The sequence below is a fragment of the Aureobasidium subglaciale genome (genome assembly GCF_000721755.1).
Source record: "Aureobasidium subglaciale EXF-2481 unplaced genomic scaffold scaffold_23, whole genome shotgun sequence".
In the NCBI taxonomy this organism is placed as follows: domain Eukaryota; kingdom Fungi; phylum Ascomycota; class Dothideomycetes; order Dothideales; family Saccotheciaceae; genus Aureobasidium; species Aureobasidium subglaciale.
Window position 1 is genome coordinate 80769 of NW_013566972.1, and position 23791 is coordinate 104559.

General features: G+C 51.4%; 11 protein-coding genes across 11 annotated transcripts; 5 read left to right on the forward strand and 6 right to left on the reverse strand.

The window, feature by feature from the left end:
- Positions 1 to 219: 219 nt before the first annotated feature.
- On the reverse strand, positions 220 to 897 carry AUEXF2481DRAFT_91480 (uncharacterized protein; the record flags this gene model as incomplete). Its single annotated transcript, XM_013485261.1, has 1 exon — positions 220 to 897. One exon carries the CDS (start codon positions 895 to 897, stop codon positions 376 to 378), a length of 522 nt encoding a protein of 173 aa, XP_013340715.1. The 3' UTR covers positions 220 to 375.
- Positions 898 to 2044: 1147 nt separating this feature from the next.
- On the reverse strand, positions 2045 to 2609 carry AUEXF2481DRAFT_32357 (uncharacterized protein; the record flags this gene model as incomplete). The annotated part of the gene is made up of 3 exons (XM_013485188.1): positions 2045 to 2140; positions 2200 to 2400; positions 2463 to 2609. 3 exons carry the CDS (start codon positions 2607 to 2609, stop codon positions 2045 to 2047), a joined length of 444 nt encoding a protein of 147 aa, XP_013340642.1.
- A 298-nt stretch (positions 2610 to 2907) lies between these two features.
- AUEXF2481DRAFT_43248 (uncharacterized protein) lies at positions 2908 to 4701 on the reverse strand. The gene has a single exon (XM_013485210.1). It carries the CDS (start codon positions 4492 to 4494, stop codon positions 2929 to 2931), a length of 1566 nt encoding a protein of 521 aa, XP_013340664.1. The 5' UTR covers positions 4495 to 4701; the 3' UTR covers positions 2908 to 2928.
- A 212-nt stretch (positions 4702 to 4913) lies between these two features.
- On the forward strand, positions 4914 to 6607 carry AUEXF2481DRAFT_32359 (uncharacterized protein; the record flags this gene model as incomplete). Its single annotated transcript, XM_013485189.1, has 3 exons — positions 4914 to 5805; positions 5868 to 6293; positions 6357 to 6607. The coding sequence occupies 3 exons, from the start codon at positions 4914 to 4916 to the stop codon at positions 6605 to 6607; spliced, it is 1569 nt and encodes a 522-aa protein (XP_013340643.1).
- Positions 6608 to 7066: 459 nt separating this feature from the next.
- On the reverse strand, positions 7067 to 8157 carry AUEXF2481DRAFT_43250 (uncharacterized protein). The gene has a single exon (XM_013485211.1). It carries the CDS (start codon positions 8111 to 8113, stop codon positions 7268 to 7270), a length of 846 nt encoding a protein of 281 aa, XP_013340665.1. The 5' UTR covers positions 8114 to 8157; the 3' UTR covers positions 7067 to 7267.
- A 204-nt stretch (positions 8158 to 8361) lies between these two features.
- AUEXF2481DRAFT_82477 (uncharacterized protein) lies at positions 8362 to 12507 on the forward strand. Its single transcript, XM_013485255.1, has 2 exons — positions 8362 to 10423; positions 10475 to 12507. The coding sequence occupies exons 1-2, from the start codon at positions 8488 to 8490 to the stop codon at positions 12256 to 12258; spliced, it is 3720 nt and encodes a 1239-aa protein (XP_013340709.1). The 5' UTR covers positions 8362 to 8487; the 3' UTR covers positions 12259 to 12507.
- A 233-nt stretch (positions 12508 to 12740) lies between these two features.
- AUEXF2481DRAFT_111275 (uncharacterized protein) lies at positions 12741 to 14410 on the reverse strand. The gene is made up of 2 exons (XM_013485271.1): positions 14142 to 14410; positions 12741 to 14088 (listed from the first exon to the last, which is right to left on the reverse strand). Exons 1-2 carry the CDS (start codon positions 14211 to 14213, stop codon positions 12895 to 12897), a joined length of 1266 nt encoding a protein of 421 aa, XP_013340725.1. The 5' UTR covers positions 14214 to 14410; the 3' UTR covers positions 12741 to 12894.
- A 331-nt stretch (positions 14411 to 14741) lies between these two features.
- AUEXF2481DRAFT_32363 (uncharacterized protein) lies at positions 14742 to 15869 on the forward strand (the record flags this gene model as incomplete). The annotated part of the gene is made up of 3 exons (XM_013485190.1): positions 14742 to 14926; positions 14972 to 15663; positions 15721 to 15869. The coding sequence occupies 3 exons, from the start codon at positions 14742 to 14744 to the stop codon at positions 15867 to 15869; spliced, it is 1026 nt and encodes a 341-aa protein (XP_013340644.1).
- Positions 15870 to 16230: 361 nt separating this feature from the next.
- AUEXF2481DRAFT_7856 (uncharacterized protein) lies at positions 16231 to 18361 on the reverse strand (the record flags this gene model as incomplete). The annotated part of the gene is made up of 2 exons (XM_013485154.1): positions 16231 to 18038; positions 18217 to 18361. 2 exons carry the CDS (start codon positions 18359 to 18361, stop codon positions 16231 to 16233), a joined length of 1953 nt encoding a protein of 650 aa, XP_013340608.1.
- Positions 18362 to 18856: 495 nt separating this feature from the next.
- Positions 18857 to 20537, forward strand: AUEXF2481DRAFT_32365 (uncharacterized protein; the record flags this gene model as incomplete). The annotated part of the gene is made up of 2 exons (XM_013485191.1): positions 18857 to 19217; positions 19270 to 20537. 2 exons carry the CDS (start codon positions 18857 to 18859, stop codon positions 20535 to 20537), a joined length of 1629 nt encoding a protein of 542 aa, XP_013340645.1.
- Positions 20538 to 21800: 1263 nt separating this feature from the next.
- Positions 21801 to 23779, forward strand: AUEXF2481DRAFT_100813 (uncharacterized protein). The gene is made up of 3 exons (XM_013485272.1): positions 21801 to 22569; positions 22621 to 23044; positions 23101 to 23779. The coding sequence occupies exons 1-3, from the start codon at positions 22076 to 22078 to the stop codon at positions 23671 to 23673; spliced, it is 1491 nt and encodes a 496-aa protein (XP_013340726.1). The 5' UTR covers positions 21801 to 22075; the 3' UTR covers positions 23674 to 23779.
- The last annotated feature ends 12 nt before the right edge of the window (positions 23780 to 23791 follow it).

Consider the following 23791-nt stretch of genomic DNA (forward strand, 5'->3'; position numbering starts at 1 on the left):
CATATATCTACCAAACCATTTGTGCCGTAGACTGTCTCCGACTCTCCAGTCTCTTTGTTCTGCTGCTCATACCAAGGGTATTTCCGGCTTCTCAATGGTCGTAAGCCAATGACATTTCCATTTTCGCTGGCGAGCAGTAACCATTTCTCCTCTGCCTCGACGCTGGCCAGTCTGATTTGATAGGAAGTCTCATGATTGTACTCGTTCATTATGAGAAATGGTGAAGGAAGGGGGTCTCAAGGTGTCTGTCCTTTGCCGATCGAGAGAGAAAGGAAAGAATGTAGGAGAGAGGAACTTTGCTTGTCATTTCTATGTCAGTCTCGGTGGTTTCCAAGAAAGCTGAGGTGATGGATGAGGGAAAGAGGAAGAACGGACTTACACAGCTCCATCATCAGTGACTTCAACCATTAGATCCTTTTGCTGAAGAACTTCCCAACTCCTTTTACCATGATAGCCATTCAAGTCATCAGGGTCATCCAAGTTTTTCCAGCCGTATGGTGAAAAGTAACCTCTTGGTAGCAGGACGACGAATCCGACATTTGGGTCTTCGCGTATAATGTCAAAAGCATCGGTTTCTGATGGAAGTAGGTCAAGCGCATATCCGTTTATGGCTGGGATGTACTGTTCGATATGATAGTTCAGTGCCCGGGGAAGATTGGTGAGGTGCTCTTGAAGATCGCGGCCTTCGCGTAGACCAATAACATGGTATCTTCCGATCCAGATAGGTTGAGGAGCCCCCATTCTCTTATTATCTTCCGCTTGAATCTGATCTTGTACTTGTGTGTGATACTCAGCATACCACTCCCTCGTCTCTTGCTGTTCAGTCTCGAAGATCTCAACAACGTCATCGTCATGCGGGATGGCAATGTACGAATCTTTGTTGTCAATGATATGCATCCTTCACGTCCTCGAGTTGTCGAGCAGAGATGGAAGCCACATAGCTATTAAACACTTGATTCACAGCAAACATCTTTTGTTGACACCTTGTGACACTCAAGAAGGGCACTAGGTAAGTTGTGATTATTTGTTTTTTCCTAATCAGCACAATGACACGATCACTCAAAAGAAATCGAGTCATGGCGACCTGCAATGTGTTGCGGCCTCCCCCCGTGTGCAAAATACTGTTACACCCTCTCTCTTTCCCTTGATAACAAAAAGCAGGCAGCGGCAAGCTGTAGGAAAGGCATAGTCATATCTCGTGCTCAGAAAATCTAGTGCAGGGGAGTCGATGACACGAAGTATCTCGATGACATCGTTGCAAGTTGAGAAAAGTATTGTGCTTTTGAGACAGCGATAAGTGTGACAGTATTCCGCACACGGGTAGGCGAAGACGTAGTCTGACAATGAAGAGGAAAAAAAGTACAGATTTTGCATTGATAGGAAAGCTAAGAGAACGGAGCTATGGATATGGTCCTGACCTGCCTTATTATGACGCCTCAGTTCTTCAATGCATGTCCAACGATCATGGGAACGGAAACGGGACGTCGTATGAGGAAATGCTAGGCGTCTCGTGTGCCTACAGAGAATATTGAGGGCATCGGATTATGATGCTTGGGTTTTGGCGGCGAGAAGTGGATAAGGACACAGCGTCTGAGAAAAAACAACAATCAGAGCTTACTCAGTCCAGCTACGACTGGTGGGCGTGTTGCGTCAAGAAGTCACGATAGAGTCACGGAGGGAAGGGCATCACAAGCGGCTGAGATGGCAGACAAGCAAGAAGGGTTTTTCTCTTGCAAGTCCCAATCTCAGCCAGCCACGACGGATCAACAGCAGAAGCAAGTCTCAGCACTACCCGTAGACTCTTCCGCTGCGCCATCGTGACCAGGAAGAAGAAAGATGTGAATGGATGGCAGTCAAGCGTCATCTGCCGCAAAAGAGCAGCAAGAATCAGCGACACCTGATTGTGAAGGGGAGGCAGATTTGCATTGTGGAAAACAGAAATCCGAACCTAACAAGACTAATGCGCCATGTAGAACTCCCACTTTTTCTGTCAAGAACTTTTCCGAAGCCGATGTAGCGCAGAGGGTATGCGAACAACAACCGCTTAGTTGTTGCGGGGAGCGCGGTCGCCGAAACGACGAGGGCGCTCGGCAACCTGCTGCTGGGCGACGGGAACGACGTTGACGTTGATGGCGTCGAACTGTGAAGAGAGAAGTCAGTGGGAGGAACAAAGGGGAAAACTTCGAGGTCCAAACTTACGCCGAGGGACTTGAGGAGGTCCTTGGTGTCCTGGTCGACGTCGAGCATGCCAGACTCGGAGTTCTGGGTGAAGTCGAGAGCAGAAACCTCGGGGACGTACTGATCCTTGCGCTCGCGCTCCTCTTCCTGGAGCTTGAACGAGATACCGCGGACGGGACCACGCTGGATACGCTTCATCAAGTGAGTGGTGTAACCGGCGATCTGTTTGCTAATCATCAGTTCCTGTTGCAACGCCGGTAGAAACCCGTGACGGATCAACGCACCTTGTTGCGCAGGCGCTTGGAGGCAATGATGGCAATCTCATCGCAGATGCGCTTGTTGGTCTCGAAGTCAAGAGTCAACTTGGGGTAGTAACGCTCAATGATGACCTTGGCGGACTTCTTGACAGTCTTGGTACGAACGCGACCCATTTTTGCGGTATGTGTGTTGGTTGGCGGAAGAGGAGGTGGTCGAAGAGTTGAAAGTTGTTCGCGGCGCAGCTTCGAAAAGAGAGGAGAGAGAGATTTGCGATGGTTGGAGTTTGCGTGCCTGCCGTCGGCTAATTGCTTGGCGTGGAGAACATGGTGCACGGCCTCCTCTGACTTCACTCTTTGGAGAAGACCAACATCACTTTCGAGACAAGATCAAAGTCGCTCTCAATTAACATGTGCTTGTCATGTTCAGAATGCAGGTTGTTGTAACAGTTTCAATATTTGTACATATCTATACAGTCTTCTCATGTCACTCGTCTCATGACTGCTGCTGTCCAGTGCCTCTAGCCAAAGCCTCAATCTGCTCCAGGCCAGCCTTGTAGTCTTCACCCGTACGCTCAAAAGGTTGAGCTCGCGCTGGTTGACGCAGTCTCTCGTCTGGCAGAGCTCTACCATAGTTTGCACTGCCAAAGCCACTATCGAGGCGTTCTTGTTGTCTGCCAGGCGCAACAGAGTAGACGGGCTTTTCTTCTTGAATTGCGTTACCAGCCTTGATGTCGACCGAGTGCTTGCTAGCTTCTCCCACATCGAGTCTGATACGACCAGCGTCATCAACATAGGCATATCTAGGTTGCAGCCAGACTTTGTTGCCGCCAGTGACAGAAAGGTCAAGCGTGTGGAGAGGATCCTTGGCTGGCTGTTGAGAAGCCTTGAAGCGGGAACCAGCGAATACGCTGCCAGGCTGGTAAGTCGTGACGAAACCTCCGAGACCGACGTCGGCTCTGTTGTCTCTGTTGCGATTACTGTCCTTTGGCTTGAGAACACGGGCTTGCACGGGTTCGCGATCAGCCTGAGGACCGTAGATTGGGTGGTTGTTGACGATTGCGCTGCTCTGCAAGTAAGAGAGACCAGCTGAAGGATGAGTTGAGGGGGGTGCGGCGTCGCTTCTGTTTCCGACAGCCACAGCTTCGGCAAGACTCTGGTCCGGCGTCTTTGTGCTTTGGAAAGTGGAAGACCTGGGGCCAGCCCTGGAGAATGCAGGCAGGTCGAAGAACTCACGGACCAGAGTGGCAAGCTCACTGCTGGTGTCGTGTTGATTGTCGCGCAGCTCCTTGATCCAGTCATCCAACTCGTACTTGTCCAGACGCGCGCGATGTTCCAACTCAATGTCAAAGGTAGCGGGGTCGGCATGGTCACGCATTGTCGCCTTTTGGTCGTTGCGGTTCTTGTCGAGCTTGACAGCGGCCAAGAACTTGCGGAATTCTTGCTTGTGTTGGCGGACCAGGTTGAACAGGTAGCGCTCAAACTCCTCCTCGGTCAAGCTGGTGAGGTGAGGACCCTGAGTCTTCCATCGTGCAAGGCCACCAGTCTGGCGGCGTCTCTCGCGGAGAGCGCGCTCGGCGGTGAAGGTCGTCTGCTCACTGCCGTTGGGTAGCAGTGTGGTGTTGTCGTAGGCTTCGGAGAAGGCGTTGGGGCGGGACTTGTGAGATGTAGAGACAATGTGGTTGCGGCTATTCGGCGGCAGAGAGAGCGGAATGTTCATTTCCTGCCATTTTGCGAGCGACTGGGTGTGATCGGCGGCGGATTCGAAGTCGGTAATGTGCTCGAGAGTGTCGATGGCCTTGATGCGGAGATGCGGGTAGTTCTTGGGGATGGCTCTGTCGGGAAGAGGACGCTTTAGACCCCAGTCACCACGCGATCTTGACGAGGCAGGAGCTGTGATGGCCTGGTGGGTGGGATAGGGTTGTGTCGCCGTGTCCGAGGTGCGCAGGATTTGACCGGCCGTCGAGCTGGCGACGGGAGCAGCAGGGAGAGGGATCGGTAGAGAGAAGAGGCGCGAATTACGTAGTAGCCTGCCCGTAGGCGAGTTGATTGCCTTTGACATGACTGCTGCAACTCGAGCCCGCGACAAGAATTATTGCTGCTCCAGTTCCGAATTCCATCTGTCTCTCCCGATCGCCGCAAAGTGCCAAGATTTGGATCATGTGATTTGACTGCCATCATGTCTTTTTCGCTCGAGACATGCAGCAAACACGAACATGGTCTACGGGCGTTAAGAAGATTCTTGAACGAAGTGGATCCTGTCTGAGAGTAAGCTGATACCATCGAGGTACTTGATGCAGAAGGAAGAGCAGAAAGTGTAGAGGATATGCACTCGAGATAGATTGCTTGGCAGACTCCAAGTCCGAATTGGGCCTTTGTTGCTTCCCAGCGTTGCGGGGCGCGTGTGCTTTGCGCCTGCGGTAAACAAAACAATCGCTCGCCTTGCATCATCCTGCTCGCATTCACCGTCATCCCTCCACAATGCCTTCCAAATCTGTCGCTACAAAACCACCCGCTCCTGCCTCTGACGACGAGATTGGCGCTTCCGATCTGGAGAACTTGCGACCCGCTCCCCCCAAGATCAATCGCACCATCGTCAAGAAACCCGTCAAGAAGGCCTCTGCCACCACTACCAAGAAGACGACTGCGAAAGCGAGACCTGCAAACGAGCCTATCGAACCACCGGAAGCTAGCGACGCCGATGAGCCTGAAGCTCTCATGGAGCCTGCGCCGAAGCCCAAGCAGAGGAAGCGAGTCTTGAAGAAGGATCTTGTCACAAAGACTGCCGCACCCGCCCCTGAGCTCGAATCTGTCCTTGAACCCCAGCCTGCCCCAGTAAAGAAGACCACAAAGTCCGCAAAGGTCAAAACCGCAGAAGCGCAGCCTGAAAAAGAAAAGCCCATCGCAAAGACAAAGCCAAAAGTCAAGCGCGCGCCATCCCCCGAACCTGCCCCAGTCATCCCAGAAACACAACCTGAGCCTACCGAGATTGAACAATCCATCGTGGAAGATGAAGAGCCCCCAGCCGATCTTATGGACATCGACAGAGAGCCATCACCTCCACCTCCACCTCCACCGCCAAAGTCACATTCGCGACAGCGCTCAGCCTCGATACATCGACAAGCTCCTCCTGGCGCTGCATACTCTCGCGCACGCTCCACTTCCAGACAACCTGGCACATATTCACGAGGTCGCAGTGCCAGCGACACGGAAAGAAGAGTAGCGGATGCAGAAGCAAGTCGCAGGTTGACAGACATGACCAAGAAATACGAAGAAATGCGCATGAAGTACGACTCGCTCACAGAACTCGGTCCAAAAGCTGCAGAGGCAAACTTTGAGCGCCTGAAGAAGGCGACAGACCAGAAAGCAAAGGGTGACTTCTACTCCTCCCACTTCTTCACACTGTGATCGCACAGAGACTAACAAGATCAACAGATGCAAACGACCTGATCGCATCCCTCAAGAAAGAACTCGCCGAACTCCGCAAGACCTCCTCAACCACAATCACCGAATCCGCAAAACTCCAATCACAAGTCTCTTCCCTGACATCGGAAAACGAAAGGCTCAAAGACGACGCAAAAGCCACGCATCAAAGCCTTACAGAGTCACAGAATGAGTGCAAAGCCCTGACTGCCAAACTCGAAGCCGCGAGGAAGACAAACTCTGAAAAGGTACCTGGATCAGCCGTTAAGAAGATTGAGCATGGCAAGAGTGCATTGGGCGGTGCTAGTGCAGAGACAGTCAAGGAGAACGCGTTGAAAGAAGAGTTGTACCGTGATTTGACTGGTTTGATCATCACAAGTGTGAAACGCAGAGATGGCGAAGATGAATACAGTTGTATTCAGACCGGTCGCAATGGCAGTAAGTTTTGCCCTCCCCTATCCTCCTTTGTCTTGCACACTTCGATACTGACATACTCCAAAGCGCTTCATTTCCATCTCACCATTGCTACCGACTCGGCCGTCACGAATCCAAAAACACCTTCTGGACTCAGCTACGAGGATACAGAATTCGCATATGAACCTTTGCTGGACGCGAATAGGGATTCAGATTTGATGGATATTCTGCCTGATTACTTGACCGAAGAGATTTGCTTCCCGAGGAATCATGCCGTCAAGTTTTATACAAAGGTTGTGGAAAGTATGACCAAGAAGGTTGTAGTTGATGAGGATTAAGACGAGTTCATGAGAATTGAGATGGAGCCATGAGGAAGAGGTGAAAAGATGGTCTGGGATGGCTCGTTCACTACGTCTTTTGAGGTTTTCTTGGACTCTTTTTGACGTTGTTTTTCTGCGTTTGATACCACCCTTGTTTGTTTCTTGCTTGGAGTATTGCGACTTCTTCTTCTCGCAGTAGCAATCCTTCCTTCTCTAGCATTAATGTATACGGAGCCGATTACTGGGAAACATTGTGTCAACAGCCAGGTTGTGGTGGCACAGAGTGGGTGACACCCATCAATGCACGCAAGCTGTTGGCATATCTTTGAGAATTGAACAACGGCGCCTTTACCACGGGGGTCCTTGCAGAAACAGATGCATCGAAGGCGATGGGCTTTTAAGCATTCTCTATATATCTTCTGACTACTCTTGCCCAATGGCGTGAGAGTGTGATGATCTCTGATGTAGGAGACCAGGGTGAGAGGGTCAACGACCAGGACTTGGTCAGAATCATCTTGACCATCTTCAAAATGCTTCTTTGGGACGTCGCAATCAGTAGAGCGTGCTTCACGACCATAAATCAGCATTCTTGATCGCTGTTGTTGATTACAGCAATGACGTGCTTGCAAATGTGATGAGTATCTGGTTAAATAGTTGAAGTATGAAAAAAGCCATAACTCACGCATCTTCTTCAGCCTCACTGTCTGTATTCTCCGATCTGATGACCATGCGGTTTCCTTTTTGTACACCCCGTGGTTGATAGCCTTCAATCAAGTCGTGCAACGCACTATCCGCAAAACTCGTCTGTGTCGGCGGCATGACGGAAGAAATCGTTTTGTTCTCGAGCACTTCCATCTTGAGCACCTTGTCCATCTTTTCGTCCTCCACTCTGCTTACCTCACCTCTTTCATACGCCAATTCTTTCTCATCAGCGACTCTCAATTTTGGCTTTTCCCTCACTGGAAGTTGCATTTGCGTTGCTTCTCCTTGGGCGACAGACTTGTTTTCGTCGTAGAGAACCAAAGGGTTCTTGTCCCCAGCTCTGCGCTCCCAAGCAGGTGTCTCGTCCAATTGTGCCTTGACGTATAAAGCCTTCTTTGCACAACCATCAGAACACCAATTTTCGACGCGATTCCTCAACCATGGGGCTTTGACTGTAGGCTTCCTGGGCGGATTGGGACATAACGTATATCCACATCTATCATTTACATGACGTTCTTCAATCAAAGCATCGTAATCTGAAGGTTGAAATGAAATCATGTAATTGAGAAAATTGCCAACTTCGACATCTGTGGCGACGCCGGTTGAGGAGGAAGGGTATTCGGAGAGTTCTTCAATGTAGTCGAGGTTTTTTGCGAGGATTGATTTTTGTTCTTGGATTAGGTGGGCGTGTTGGATTGCTGTTTCTAGACGTTTGCGCTCGGAGTCTGATTTTGGTTTTATGCTGATGGAGGGTTGTGGTTGAGTTTCTGATCCGGATGTCTTTTTGAGGATTGATTTTGGTGCGGCTTGTGATGTTGACATTGTGGCGATGTGAAGGGGTGAGTTCGTGGGACTTTTGATGTTTTGTGGTGAGTTGGTATAGATGGCGAGGTGAAGATTGGTTTACGATGGATGGATATTGATAGAAGGGTCGATGGTGGCTGCATGTGGCTGACGGAGTGTGGCTTTCGACCTCGGGCATGTCGAGGTCCGGGGGTGGTCTCGTCCACGCCAAGAACATGACGAAGCGTCCAACGTGGAAACAAGAGGCCCCGGCCAGTCCGACCTGAGGCTGAAGGACCCCCCAATCACGCCTGCACACCTCTCACAAACAGCTCATTCACCGTTCAATCCTACATACGTCAATCGAAACTCCACGTCACCCTCCACATTCAGGCTCCGTGCAGGCATCCGCCATGTCAGGCCCGCCGTTCAAGGTCAAGGCCGTGTACGAGTACACCAGCCCGCATGAAGACGACCTCCCCTTCCCCGAAGGCCAGATCATTACCGTCGTAGCCTTGGAAGACGCCGACTGGTACGAGGGCGAATACACAGATGCACAAGGTGGCAAGCACTCTGGTCTGTTTCCCAAGAACTTTGTCGAGCGCTACGAGCCAGAGATCCCCTCGAGACCCGCCAGACGTCCCGCACAAGAGGTCCGCTCTCCTCCGCCGCAAGCTCCTGTGCCCGAACCCACACCTGGCGCTTTCCCAGAGGAAGCAGACGAAGACGACGACGACAGCTTCGCCGAGCCCCCTCCTGTTCCCGCACAGTCAAAGTCCGTCGTTGAGCCCAAGGCTGCACCAGTGCCGCTCCCTCCTCGCCATGTCTCACCTCCCCCACCTGTGAGACAGACGGCGCCGCCTCCACCAGCTCAAGAGACTGTCAGATCACCGCCTCCTCAAGCAGAAGCTACGTCTGCTCGCGAAACGATCAAGTCTCCCCCGCCCGCGCCCAAGCCAGCTCCTTCCGAGCCAATCAGATCTGAGCCTGTCAAAGCAGAGACCCTTAAGAAGGAGCCTCCGCTAGTGAACAGCAAGCCCAGCTCATTTAGAGACCGCATTGCCGCCTTCAACAACGCAGGAGCTGCTCCCGTCGCTCCCTTCAAGCCCGCCGCTCCCACCTTTGTCAAGAAGCCCTTCGTCCCACCGCCTCCGAGCAAGAACGCATACATTCCTCCACCCAAGGCCGAGCCAGTGCAAAAAGTCTATCGCAGAGAAGAGGACCCAGACATTCAAGCAGAGCAAGCTCAGGCAGACGAAAATGCCGCAAAGGCCGGTCTGCTGCCTTCGGACCACCCCCAGTCACCCACTGGCGAAGAGGAAGAAGACCAACCCAAGCCTCAAAGTCTGAAGGAGAGAATCGCCATGTTGCAGAAACAGCAGATGGAGCAGGCAGCACGAAGGGCCGATGTCGTTGACAAGCCCAAGCCCAAGAAGCCCGTCAAGAAGAACACGGATGATTCGACAGAGGCCGCCGCTCCTCCACCAGTTCCTCAAGCACCTGTTGCTGTCGCCGCCGAAGACGAAGAAGACGCTGCTGAGACAGAGCCGGCAGAACGACACGTCCGCCAATCCTTCGACCAGCCTCTCGAACGTGAACGCACTCGCGGCTCTTCTACTCGTGCACTCTCGCGCGAACCACCATCACCCGCTGTAGGTAACGAGGCCCACGGCGACGCCAATGATGCCGACATGTCTGGAGCTGGAGACATCACCGAGGAGAATGATGGGGATAGCGACTCGACCCAGCCTGCCAGGAAATCAATGCAATCCCAGCGAGCACCTGCAGCTCCCCTCAAAGAAGCCGACGTTGGTGAACAGCAAGACACAACCGAGGACGACGAGAGTAAAGAGGACGAGATGGATGCAGAGACTCGCCGTCGCATGGAGTTGAGAGAGCGCATGGCAAAGATGAGTGGTGGTATGGGCATGGCGGGCATGTTCGGCGCTCCTGCCGGCATGCCCGGTATGATGGCGCCTGCTCCTCCCAAGACAAAGAAGAGCAGAGATCACGACGAGCCTGCTCAGTCAGCCCCTGCTCCTGCACAAGCACCTCGCGTTCCTGTCATGCCAATCCCCGGCATGCAGACTGTACGCAGCCCCGAGGTCGAAGACAGACAGCTTGCTGTCGAGAAGGAGCCCGAACACGACACAAGCGTCACTCGTGAGCGCGAGCCCTTGGTCGTACCCGATGTTGAAGACGTCAAGCCTCAGCCACCACCGCACATTGAGACTGTCCACCGCCTGCCTCCTCTCCCCACAGAGCGACCTCTAGCATCTCCGACAAGCGAGCGAGCCCCTCCACCCGTACCTGACGCCCGTCCAGCACCTGCTCCGCCAGCATTAGCAAGTGAGTGTTCTGGAAAGACGTGCAATACTGATAAATCTGACATATTCCCAGGCCGACCCGTGCCCCCTCCTCTTCCACCAGTCGACACACAGATGGACCCGTCTGAGGGTGAAGAATCTGATGATGAGCGATCCCTGGCACCCACTAGACAGTCAACCGATTTGTCGTCTCGAGGAGCTCCCCCGCCAGTGCCCAGACCCGAGGCTACGCGCACACCATCCATGGGCTCAGCAAAGCGTGCTTCGACCTTTGGCAGCATAGACGCCATGTCACCCATTTCACCTGCAACTCCCAGCTCGGAAAGAAGACAGAGCCGCATTCCACCAATCCCTAGCACTCTATCTTCCCCGCCTCCTCCAGTCCCAGGCAGTGTGCCATCTCCTCAAGCACGCGCTCCTCCACCGCCGCCACCTTCTGGTGCTCCTCAACTGCCACCCTTCATCCCAAGCGCTCCTCTTGGCGAGCCTGTTGAAGGCGAGAGCGAGTATGAGGGTGACTACGACACTGACATTGCATCTGGCGTCAATCACAAGGATGCTCTAAAGTCACATGCTAGAGATTCTAGTCTTGACGAGGTCGATGTTCCTGCTCCGGCACCCGCTCCTCGTGCAGTTCCTCCACCGCCACCTTCTCAACCTCCGCCATCTAGAGCCTCGATGGATGCTCCTCGTGTTGCTCCTCCACCAGTACCTGTTCATGCTCCGATCCAGTACGAACAATACGAGGGTGACGACGATCGCTACCAGGAACCTCCCCGTGCTTTGCCAATCCGCGCTGTACCACCTCCTCCGCCTAGCGCACCAGCTCCTGTTCCAGCTCATCAAGAGTATGCTGATGATAGTTCGGATGACACATACGGTGCATCACCTCCTCGCCAATCAATGGATCGCCCACCTCCTCCGCCACCAGTCGATCAAGACCGTGCCGCACCTCTACCTCCTTCTCAGCCACCACCACCCGCTCGTTCAGCCACACACCAATCCCGTCAATCTCTTGATGTCAGCCGTCCTTCGATGAACATGCGTCGCAGTATGGACGTCGCCAGACCTTCTCAAGACGGCCACATTGCCACTGATGTCGACCTTGCCGAGAACACTCTCTGGTGGGCACAAGCCAACACTCCTCCACCAGTCTTCCAAAACAGAAGCGACATTCTGTTTGAAGTCGAGGAAAACGTAACGCAAAGACGCGGCGGCAGAACCTCAATCGCAAAAGACGTCTACGTGCTGTTCATCGACTACAGTCAAACCGTCATCACAGCCCGCTACGACGGCCAGAACCCTGCAGAAGCATCTCTCGAGCAACGCCACGAATCCCCTCCACCCCGTCTCCGTCAAGACCAACTGGAAACCGCATGGCAAAAATACGGCACCAAAATCTCCGAAGCCGCAGCAGGTAAAAAGGACCATGTTGTTGGCAACGGCAGCCCTCACTCCCTCGTCCTAGACCTCCTCACCCCTTTCCACGACGCTCTCAAACCAGTAGGCACAAGAGCCTACGGCGCCCTCGTCTACGCCAATCTCGCAAACGCCAGTGTCCAGCAATTCGACGAGATCCGGCCCGGTGACATAATAACCCTTCGCAATGCCAAACTGCAAGGTAAACATGGAGCCATGCACAAATCGTACTCTATGGATGTCGGTACGGGAAACACCTCTCATGTAGCTGTTGTAGTCGATTGGGACGGCACGAAGAAAAAGGTCAGAGCTTGGGAACAAGGGAGGGAGAAGAAGCAGAAGTGTAGGATGGAGAGTTTCCGTCTTGGAGATTTGAGGTCTGGTGAAGTGAGGGTTTGGAGGGTTGTTGGACGTGAGTGGGTGGGATGGGATTCTTGAGTGATTTTGGAGACGGAAAAAAGCTCCTGGACGATGTGGTTTCAGTTTTTTCTTTGTAAAGTGCGATTCATTGGGTTTTTCGTTTTTTTTTCCTTGTTGCATTGGGGAGTTCCTGTACTATAATCGATGCTGCTTCGCCTGTTCTTTTTCTTCCTACATTGTTTTGTGATGTTTTGTATTGACTTGATAGTCTTTGTGTGCTATTATGGTAGTATTTTTGCATCTCATAACAGCCCATGTGATCTTGTCTCATGTTTATCACATCCCAATAGGAATAAGAGGGGCCCTAAGGTTTCCTATATCTTAGGTATAATATTAAAAAGGTAGAAAAACAATTGTCCCCTTTCTATAGCTAGATGTTCTTTTTTTCTTCTTTCTTTTTTTAGTAAGCTACATAAGCGAGGAGAGAAAGCATGCTATTAGACGGCTAACTTATACTATTATTAAGAAGTGTTTGTAGTATTACTAGGTTTTATCAAATTGGCGGTGTACGATATAACGATTTTATTAGGTCCTACTGCCTTAGGATGTCTGTTAATATGGCTAGCTAAATCTATGTCCATTTAATAGCAAAAGCAAATCACCATTACCCCTACTCGAGCAGTGTTATACTTCTAGCTGCTGCTGCTGCTACTGCTACTGCTGCTGTTGCTGCTGCACTTCTAACCATTTAACAGCACCTTCATATTTACAATTGTAGTCCAAAAACTCTGCTGGATTTAATGTGACCTTTGAACTTCCCTTTTCCGTGGCAGGGCGTGCTTGTTGACGGCTATACGCCTGAATCAGACTTGCTCTCTTATATCTCGCTTCAAACACTTTGCTCAATCGTTGCGAAAGCTCTGGGAGTGTAGGTTTTGTGCCAACGTTGATGAAGAAGGCAGCAAGCGCTTCTGCATCCTCGAGACTTTGAGATGCGCCTTGTCCTTGAGTCGGTAGCATGGCATGTGCCGCATCTCCAATGATTATGCAGCGTCCCGCTGTCCAAGCAGGCAAAGCATCGATATCCCTCAATTGCCAGAGCGCAAGATCTGGTGCCTGTGTAAAAATATCACGGATCCATTGCGGGAAATCGTGATAGGTTTCTAGTAGTTTTGATAGAGAGCCTGGTGCTGTCCAGGAATTTGCATTGCTGGTTTCATGCATGTGTTCGTCGGGTACCATGCCGACCAAGCCCAGCAAAGCACCGTTTCTTGCAGGTCCCATTATTACGCGGCGGTCGTGGCCCATCATCAATGTGGTTGCTTGTCGTTTTGGGTCGAAGATTTCTGGATCCACGGTGATGGAGGATAGTGTGGAAGTTTCGACGAGCAGACGGTATGCAGAAACGCCAGTGGGTGTGGGATGTACGAGGTCGTGGTTTCCAGCTTTGAGCACAGCATCCCTAATGACACTGTGGATGCCATCTGCACCAATGATGAGATCGCCTTGATATGTGGCTCCGTCTTCCAGTGTGACTATCCCAGCTTCACAGTCACAAGTCACGACCTTCGCCGCTGTGACGATACTAGCAGCATGTCCAGGCAACTCTGTACTCAACGCAGCTTCCCTCAAAGCAGTATGTAGATCCTGACGATGGTACACCATACGATCAGCTCCATACTTTTTGCCATCCATATCGATATTCATATGAACATTTCCCTTGGTATCCAGAATTCTGAATTGTCTTTCGGCAGTAGGTCGGGCTTTGTCGATTATGGCACCGAGACGCCAGGACTCGAGGATCTTTTGGGCGTTTGGCTGAAGAGAGAGGAGAGCGCCGACTTCTTTGTTCATGCGTGATTTTTCGAGGACGATGATTTCGCGGTGGGGTCCTCTCATTGCGATGGCCTTGATGTGGATCAGGAAATGCTTGAGGTATTTTGTGTTGCTTGCTAACTTACAGTAGCTAATCCGGCTATACCGCCACCTACGATGATGATATTAAACGTGTTGGTTGCTGCATCGATAGCCATATTTGCTGTATCTGTCGTTGCTAGTTGTCGAAATTGTATGCTTGAATTTGTCCGAAGCAAGGCGAAAGTGTGATCAACAATACCTTGATGGACGTACACACTCTTTGTACAGCTGAACAGATACCCGATGATGTTCGGGACCACCTTCCCAGGTATGGGCAAGTAGCGTGAATTCGGGACCCCGAGGTGACACTAGGACCAGATGCTCGAGGAGGTGGGGAGTCTCGTCCGAACCGAGCCGAGAGACGGTTCGGTAGCCGAAGCTCGGTTCGTCAGCTCGAATCGTCAGTGATTCACGCTGAACCGACTTGCGAGACCGACGAAGAACGTCTCTCGCTTCGGTTCGGAATAGTCGCCCTGTAAGCTGTGACCCGCAGAGAGGCTTGAGCATACGAAGATGCTTTCCACATATATCATTCAAGATCCTTAACCCGGAACATAAAATACAACAGTAGCAAAACATATCAGCCTCCTGTATCCCACCCACAAGACAATTGCACAACTTCATACAAGACTTGAAGATCCATCATGTCGAGTCAAACAACAACACAAATCTCCGAGGTCGAGCAGCTTCGCCTCAAGGCTTCCAACAGCCCCGTCAATGACTGGCAAACCGACCTAGCCAGAGACGGATATGCCGTTGTCAAAGGAGCTGTTGCAAAGGAGAAGGCTGCACAATATGCCGAGCGCATGTATCAATATCTAGAGGGCTTGTAGGTCGAACGAAACCAGTAAGCAAATGCTGAAAGCTAACACAGAGTCAGCGGCCTCGGATTCGACAGAAACGATCGCTCCACATGGACATCAGAGCACCTCCCTGAGATCAACAATAAAGGCATGTGTCTCGATTACGCCATCGCACATGAAGATTTCGTCTGGGACGTGCGATCAGAACCTGGTGTCGTAGGCGCATTCGAGCAGTGGTTGAAGACAGAAGATCTGATCGTGTCCTTCGATGCCGTCAACTTCGGCCTTACTGGTCGCAAGGACTTGGCCCCTAACACACCATGGCCCCATCAAGATCAGGACCCCACCAAGAATGGCTTCCGCTGTCTGCAAGGTCTTGTTAACATCCTTCCTAACGGACCTAACGACGGAGGCCTCATTGTATGCAAGGGAGCTCACCTTGTCAGCGAGCAATTCCATAAAGAAATGGCGTACGAAAAAGAGAATGGCACGGCAATCCCAGCCTGGAACCCGGAGTGGTACGGTTTCACCGACGCCGGCATGAAGTGGTTGGCAGACAAGGGTCTCGAATGGGTCAAGGTGTCTGGCGAGCCCGGCGACCTTTTGCTCTGGGATTCGAGAGTACCACACTACAACCTGAGTTCTACCACCGACCAAAACCGCTTCTGCATCTACACTTGCTACATGCCTGTGGCTGATGCAAGTCAAGAAGATTTGAAGCGTAAGAAGATTGCATTTGAAGGCTGGTTCGGTACCACACACTGTAAGTCAAGCAAATGTCCGCGATTGTGTTGAATCGAATGACTGACAGGAGATACAGGGCCTAACTGTCAGGTGATGGGACGCAACTCCGCAAAGAGAAACGGCACACTAGACCCTTATAACAGGACCGAGCCTGTCAACAAGCCTCAATTGAGCGAGCGCGCGTACCGCCTTACTGGTATCCCATACATCAAGGCAGAGGCATGAAGACTTAATGACTCAGAACCATTATTCGGGAGAGGTTGGGATCAAATTTTCGGGCGCACACAAGCTGGTTTTAGCACAACACAATTGGGTACCTGACATAATCGATATTTTTGAATCAGGATTTTGCTAACCCAGCCAAATGAGCCTAAGCTAACATTGGAGGGACAAAGCGCAGTCACTCCGTGTATCTCGGCTGCGGCGTTCGTAGTGACGAAGCTGTGGAATTGTAAGATCGTCTGCGGAACTCCTTGGATGCTGATTGGCAGAGGATCACATCCACAGAAACACTGTCTTTGCTAGTGAAGCGTCCAGAGTATCACATCGAATTTTGTACAATCAAGATGTAACGAGAGTCAAGTGATCAATGAGGCTCGTCGAAAGCCAGATGAGGTATACCCATGAGGTGTTCTATATCCATGCCTTCAAATGCTTCAGCGTCCAGAGCAAAGTCGCCCACGTATAGTCGTGGAAAAAGTGTGTCCCACTCATCCGAAAGATTATGATCAAGCATATGATTTAGCTGCACACCATTCATCTCATAACCTCGATTGATTGATTCCGACGATGGTCCCGTACGCGACTGATTGGTTTGCGGCGAAGTCCTCCTTGTTGGCGCTCTGGAATTGGTCAGGCCTTTCGGTGACAAGGTGTCTTGAGACGCAAGTTGCTTCAGCGTCTTCAAAAGTGTGTAAAACGCAGGGTCTTGACCATCAGCTGTGTACACTTGTTCGACGGCTTCCGCAGCGGAATAGATCAGACCAACATCAGATCGTGCAGACCAGGAAGTCGGATTCTTGAGCGTGTTGATGGACAGTACATAGATAGCCATAAGTGGTCCAGTCATCGTCTGAAGTCTGGAATGTCGTGTAATGTCCCTGACCTGCAGGAATGCCGTAATGATAGCTCGAGAAGAGTTGGCGCAAATCGATTCACTAGAAGCTAAGCGATTTGAGCTTAGATTGTAGCGAGCGAGATTGGTCTGATGGATATCCTTGTCCATGAGGAGTGCCGCTCTATGGAGGTTGATCATCGTTGTGTGAAATTGTATGGCTAAGAAAGCTCTAGGAACAGCCAGGTTCATACCGTTGATTGTGATGTCTCCGTCGCAACGCAAATCGTGGGGTAGGGCTCCTTGCCATTTGAGTAGAGACTGATCCAAGCGGGACTGAGCATCGAGTACCGCTGCAATAGTCGGGAGCTTTATGGTTGCTAAATGTCTGCATATACTGCCTTGTATAGTCCCTAGGTCGAGCAAAGCTTGCAAAGGCTCGAGATCCTGGACCCCGCTTGGCTGCAGGACTCTGACCTGGTCTATGTCTTCGTCCTGGACCAGTGGAGGACGACCACTTTCAAGACTCATGATGCGATCAAGACAGTAGGCACTCCACCAAGTATAAACACCCAACCTTACAGCTTCGGTTTGCTCCCCATTCAGGCTGCCGTAGCCACTTAATCTTCGGTGGAGGCCAAGAGTATGCAGTATACGAATGGCTTGTCCTAGAGCTTGCGAACCTGCGCCATCCTTGTTACGACCCCGTAATGCCAAGCAAATGAGAAGCAGAGCTTGCGCGGACTGTAAATAAGGCCGGGCAACGAGGTAGGCATACAGCGAGTATGCTGCTGTGGCATAATCGAGTCCTTGAGCAGTAGATCCTAGGGAATCGGCGCCGACAGCTAAGCAAGCATAAACTGACGCGATAAGTGGTCTTTGACGACTCGGCAAGGATCTGGGATCCTGCTGGCACATGTACTGCGCACATGAATTTATAGTCTCCTTAGACACGATTGGAAACACCTTCCCGACACCAGTGAAGAACGCATTGATGTATTTGTGCCACTCAGCAGGGATTGGAGGCATGTGGAGGTCTTCAGGAAGATCCATCTCCTCACAAAACCGCATGCCATGCTGGAAAGAGCTTGTGAGGCCTGCGGGTAACACGTGAAAGGTCATATCCAGCCATTGCGAGAAGACTTGCAGACTGGTCGAGCCCATATATTTTCGTTCAGTGGCGCTCACGGTATTCACAGCAAATCCAGGACTCTGGCCATTGTCCGCTGATATCGAGGGCACATTAGCTCCAACCGTCGGAGGCTTCTCTGCGTGATGCACGTTACGGTTTTCCGCTCTATTAATGATTACGTCGGGACTTGGCTCTGGCGGGTCGATCGCTATGTCCGTTCGGTCAACTGAAGGTTCCTGAAGTGCAGGAGAGGTCGAGAGATGAGTCCCAGCCCTGCGACGAGCATGAGTCGTGACTTCAGCAGGATTGTTCGGGTCCGTGGTGATGCATACTATTCCGGCGCGAACACAATTCGAGCAAGAGGGTTGCTGCTCGTCACAGCGCACCTTCCGAGATCGACATTTGTTGCACGCGCGGGACAATCGGACGCGTTTCTGCGGTCGGTTCGTGGCCTCCGGAGACATGAGGTGCGTTTGTGAGCGTGAAATCGAAGCAAAGATTCCACGCCTCAATATCGCGAGCCGAGCTCATGATAGCGCCGCGCCATCGTGGAACAAAAGGGCCCACCGGGAAGGATGTCCTTCTCGGTACGTGGACCGAGCGAACGAATTGCAGCGGGGTAATTTTGGCCATGCCGATTTGTAACAAGAATTACCGATGTTCTTCCTACACCATGCTTCTCTCACGGCGCTCGCTTTCGCACTTGCTCTCCACATTCAACTCGGTTCGGTAGATGCTCCTCGCAACACGGCTTTCGTGCTGGCGCACATTCCCATCTCGGTCGCCCGAACCGATCAATCGGCTCATGAATTACGCATCAGCTCGCGTGCGATTAGTCTAGACGTGGCCCCATGGGGGACTGCCTCCACCCGGAGACCCCGCAGAGTACTAGTGGTACCCTCGCTGAACCGCGATAACTTGGAAGTGTGGTCCTCGTATGTCTTTATATGCAGGTGTTGACCCGTGTTGTGACCTGTCCTACCACTCATCGCCTCCCCCTCCGTCTTCGAAAGTGCCCAGATCATCATGTCTACCACAATGAATCACGCCAAAGATGCGATGAATGCAGAACATTTCGAGATGCCCGACAAGGGCGCTCTGCCTGAGCCGCAACACTCGAACGGAGATCTTCAGCTCATCAACACCATTGGCGAGGTCCGAAGAATCCCGATTCCGTCTAATGATCCAAATGACCCTCTCAACTACTCCAAGTGGAGGAAGCTAGGCATTCTGATATGCTGCTGCTGGTTCTCCATTTTCTCGCTTGTGCTTGTCGGTGGTCTGGGGCCAATCCTGGGCGTGTTTATCGGGCTATATGCTCCTATGGGAAAGACTGTGCAAGAGGTCGTCAATCTCACGACCTACCCTAGTCTGGTTATGGCATTTGGTAAGTCTTCTATGGTACCTTAATGGGAGGACGTGCTAACTATTATCCCTAGGCAGTTTCCTTATCCTCCCATTGTCGATGATGTTTGGTAGACGACCTATTCTGCTTGGATGCAGTATCCTTTTGCTCGGGTCCACCATTGGTGCTGGAGCAAGCGACTCGTACAACACCCATATGGCTTGCCGGATCCTTCAGGGTATTGCGGCAGGAGCTACCGAATCGGTTCTACCTCTTATCATCACCGACATGTCGTTCGTGGACGAGCGCGGCCTATGGTTCGGAGTCTATTGGGGCTCGCAGAACCTTATCAACACGGTATTCGGCATTAGTTGCTCTTACCTGGTAGCCGCCACCTCATGGAGATGGTTTTACTACGTCTTAGCGATCTTCGCAGCCGCCGGCCTTGTGCTTAGCTTCTTCCTGCTTAGCGAGACTAGATACACCAGATCGCCTGCATCTATGAACGGCCAGGTCGTTGTTACCGACGAGTGGGGTGTGACACACTTTCTCTCTGATGCCGAGGCCAGAGAACGTCTTGGGGATGTGCACGAGTCGGACCAACAGGACCACCGCGAAAAGACCTATCTACAACATCTTAACCCTATCAGTGGTACTGCTCCTAACGCACTTAGGCTAGGTCTCGGTGCTGAGATTAAGATGCTACAAGCCTGCAGTTCTCCGGGTGTTATCTATGCCATCTTGACCTCGTCAATCGCGCTGGGCGTGGGTATTGCCATGTCGCTTGTCTACGCCTCAATCCTAACGACCGAGTTCCATTGGTCCGAGAAGTCCATAGGGCTAGTCAACGCCGGTATCCTTCCGGCATCCTTCGCTGCCATGTTCTATGCCGGCTGGTGTGGCGACAAGATGAATCTCTGGCTCGCCAAACGTCGTGGCGGCGTCCACCTTCCCGAGGACACCCTTGTACAGTTAATTTTGCCTTTCATCGTAGGCGCAATCGGCATCATCATCTTTGCGATCACGGCAAACTCTCCGCAGAATCACTCCTCTTGGGGTATTATCATGGGATGGACCCTATACGAATTCGCCTTCATCGTCGTCTTGATCACAACCACCCACTTCGGCTCCGAAGCCTTCCCCAAGAACCCTGGACCAGCTCTTGTCGTTGTGATCGGTGTCAAAAACATCATCTCCTTCGGTGCGTCATTCGGTATCGTACCAATGGTGCACGCTTACAACTACCTGACTGCTTTTATGATTTTGTTCGGTATCTATGTCGGGATCTTCTTGCTTGGTATTCCCGTCTACTTCTTCAACCCAAGGTGGAGAGCATATATGGCGAAGAAGCAGGAGAACTAAACCATGTATGTAGACCTTGCTCTTTAGAAGGCGCAATTTACTCAGTTTACAATAAAGCAGCTATGCAAGTCGACTGTGCATATTCTCATGAACAAGCTCTGAGCATGCGCTCAACCAGCAATCTGTTTAGTACCTCTCTTCGAAGCTGAAAAAGCGATGTCTTGCCTTGCACCGAAAACGATTTCCCTGGTCGCTCGAATTGCGCACCATTGTTCAAGACTACACCAAGTTACAGAAAGAGAGCCAGGCGGACAAAAAAGATACAGACGATTGGTCATCGCTGGAACTCAAGACTGATGACTCAAAGCCTGTGGACGCCTTCAAGAAAGGTTCTTGGCTTAGGAAATTGGGCAAGAGCAGGAAAATCGAACACAGTGTAAAAAGGATGCACAGTGCTCGCGAGAGTATCATAAGCGAAGACTCTTACAGCGAATCCACCGATTCGGAGCACTTCGACATCTCAAACTTATCACACGGACCCAGCATTAACCTGGATGACCGAAAGTACAGCTTCTGGCCGACTGTAGCAGTCCTTACGAATCACAGCCGCCGTCCCTGTAGCGCCGTGGCCGATCCCAGAAACTCACATAACATTCGTATCTCGCGCTATAATCCTCAGAGATGAAGACTTAGACTTGACCGGACGTCTTTTCAGCCTAGATGCGTCAAGGTGAAAGCTAGAGGCTTCTCTTGTGGTCTGTCTAACAGGATACACGTTGCAAAATTGCAGAGGCAAACCCCAGATGGTCGAAGTCCGAAGGTACTGTATCTGGACGACAATAGTGATAGCAGTAATCCGTTCAGTCATCGCAACATATATGATTCGGCTTCAGACTTGGGATCAGATCTGTAAGGAATGTATAAACTAACATGAATGAGTATCGTCAGAAGACAGGTTCAATTCGTGAAACGAACCGCCGCTTGAAAACCGCTCTCTAGTGACACGGATCAAAGATGTGGGCGCGTGAGCGAGGAGCTCCATTCTGTTCATCAGATCCGAAGGACATGATGCTCGACGCGACAGCGATTTCCGGTCGGCTATATTGAACAGCCAAGGACGTTCGACGCGCCGGCGGCCAACTCTAAACGCGGTGACCCCAAAATTTACTCGATGAAAATTGTTCACAAGAACTCTGATTGCGCCTCCGGGCTTGCCGCGTCGATATCAACGTCGTATTCCTGCGAAACACCCGAAGGTAGGAGACCATCAGTAGAATAATTAGGCACGCTATCAGGTGTGGTTATGACTGTCAGACCCCAGATGCCACTTCCCTATCGAGACGCCAGCAAAACCCGTCGAAAGCCGGCATCGGATCATATCGCCTTCCTACCATTTGCTGCTGTTTGTAGCCTTATCATTCCCGTCTCGCAGATGAGTGTTTTTGCTGAGCCGGCAATGTGAGATCTCGGAAATAGTTGGAGCAGCACGATAACAGACACATGTAGACATGGGCTTCATAAAGAGCACGTACTGCTCTGCTGCAGTGTTCATTGACATTCCTCCATTTTTCGCATAATACTACACAAGGTCGCCCAACATGGAGTCCACTCACTACAACGACCCGGAGGATAGGAAGTCGCTGGACAGTATCAACAAAGACAATGTCTCCGTCACACAAACTGGCTTCATCACCACCTTGGACGCCAAAAAGGAGAGAGCAGTCGTTTGGAAGTTGGATCTACACCTTCTGCCTCTTCTTGCCGTCATGTATCTCTTCAACTCACTGGACAAGTCGAACATGGGAAATGCCAAAACAGCTGGTCTCGCCACCGATCTTGGACTCCATGGCCACCAATACAACCTCATCCTGTCCATCTTCTTCGTACCCTACGTTCTCACTGCACCTTTCTTGGCAGCTCTGGGAAAGAAGTATGGCCCAAGCAGAGTCTTACCTTGCATGATGTTCGGTTTTGGTACCTGCACGCTCCTTGTCGTCGCTGTGCAGAACTTCGGTGGTCTGATGGCCATCCGCTGGTTCTTGGGCATGTGTGAGAGTGCCTTCTTCCCCCTCGTCATCTACTACCAGACCATGTGAGTGTTGCTCATATCTATAATATGACCGTGATGCTGATTAGAATCTAGGTTCTACCGTAGAGGCGAACTTGCTCGCAGACTTGCCATCTTTTATGCCGCCCAGTCTATCGCCGGTGCCTTCTCTGGTTTACTATCCTATGGTGTCTTTCAGATCAAGGGTGGTGCTATTGCTCACTGGCGCTACCTTTTCGTCATCGAGGGCTCAGCAACAATCATCATCTCAATCATCGCATTCTTTTACCTCCCTCTGTCTGCCGCCACTGCACACTTCCTGACCTCCGAGGAGAGAGAGATTGCTGTTCACCGTATCCAGGTGGATAGTTCGGCGGTCGTCAACGAAGAGTTCAAGCTCGGCAGAGCCCTCACAATCTTCAAGCATCCCACCACATGGGCTTTCTTGGTTATCGAAATTTGCTTGGGTGTCCCGCTGCAGTCGGTGACTCTGTTCTTACCGCAGATCGTCAAACGCTTGGTATGCTTAAATCCCTGATCAACCATAGAAACGTACAACACTAACAAGTGCCACAGGGCTATGGCACTATTAAAACCAACCTCTACACCGTCGCTCCCAACATCACCGGCGCAGTCATGCTTCTCATCTTGGGTTTCTCTTCTGATTTGACTCGTTGGAGATTCCCATTCGTCGCCCTCGGCTTCTTCTTCACTTTCTGCGGTTTTGTGATCTACTCGGCCATCGATGTCACCTCTTCTTTGACTGTCGCCTACTTTGCCACCTTCATGATGACATGGGGTACTAGTGCACCCTCCGTCTTGCTCGACGTCTGGTACTGCAACAACATCGCCGACGAGAACAAGAGAGCTGTCCTTACTTCCATCGCTGTTCCCATGGCCAATCTGATGGGTGTTGTCTCGAGCAACATCTTCCTTGATCAAGAAGCCCCGAAGTACATGACCGCGCTTGCCACGACTGCTGCCTTTGGTGGGACTGGCATCGTTCTCACACTGATGCTCGGTGTCTGGATGATCTATGATAACCGTCGCCGCGATAGAGTCCAAGGAATTAATCTCAGAGCTATTGATGTGCCTACTGAGAAGTTGGGCGATGGTCCTGCTGCCGATGAGTTCAGATGGTTCTACTAGATGGACGAGGGGATCAACAACAAATTTCATGATACTCACGACATACAGAGATGATAATTAGCAATTTCTCACAGCACTACCGCAAATGATCTACACCATGCGACCGATAAACTTCGTA

Bases quoted from the DNA above. Each gene is read 5' to 3' on its own strand.
- AUEXF2481DRAFT_43248 (XM_013485210.1), bottom strand. From the start codon at position 4,494: ATGTCAAAGGCAATCAACTCGCCTACGGGCAGGCTACTACGTAATTCG.
- AUEXF2481DRAFT_43250 (XM_013485211.1), bottom strand. From the start codon at position 8,113: ATGTCAACATCACAAGCCGCACCAAAATCAATCCTCAAAAAGACATCC.
- AUEXF2481DRAFT_82477 (XM_013485255.1), top strand. From the start codon at position 8,488: ATGTCAGGCCCGCCGTTCAAGGTCAAGGCCGTGTACGAGTACACCAGC. The intron at 10,424-10,474 runs GTGAGTGTTCTG...ACATATTCCCAG, and splicing joins TGCTCCGCCAGCATTAGCAA to GCCGACCCGTGCCCCCTCCT.
- AUEXF2481DRAFT_111275 (XM_013485271.1), bottom strand. From the start codon at position 14,213: ATGGCTATCGATGCAGCAACCAACACGTTTAATATCATCATCGTAGGT. The intron at 14,089-14,141 runs GTAAGTTAGCAA...ATCCACATCAAG, and splicing joins GTATAGCCGGATTAGCTACT to GCCATCGCAATGAGAGGACC.
- AUEXF2481DRAFT_100813 (XM_013485272.1), top strand. From the start codon at position 22,076: ATGGAGTCCACTCACTACAACGACCCGGAGGATAGGAAGTCGCTGGAC. The intron at 22,570-22,620 runs GTGAGTGTTGCT...ATTAGAATCTAG, and splicing joins GTCATCTACTACCAGACCAT to GTTCTACCGTAGAGGCGAAC. The intron at 23,045-23,100 runs GTATGCTTAAAT...CAAGTGCCACAG, and splicing joins CGCAGATCGTCAAACGCTTG to GGCTATGGCACTATTAAAAC.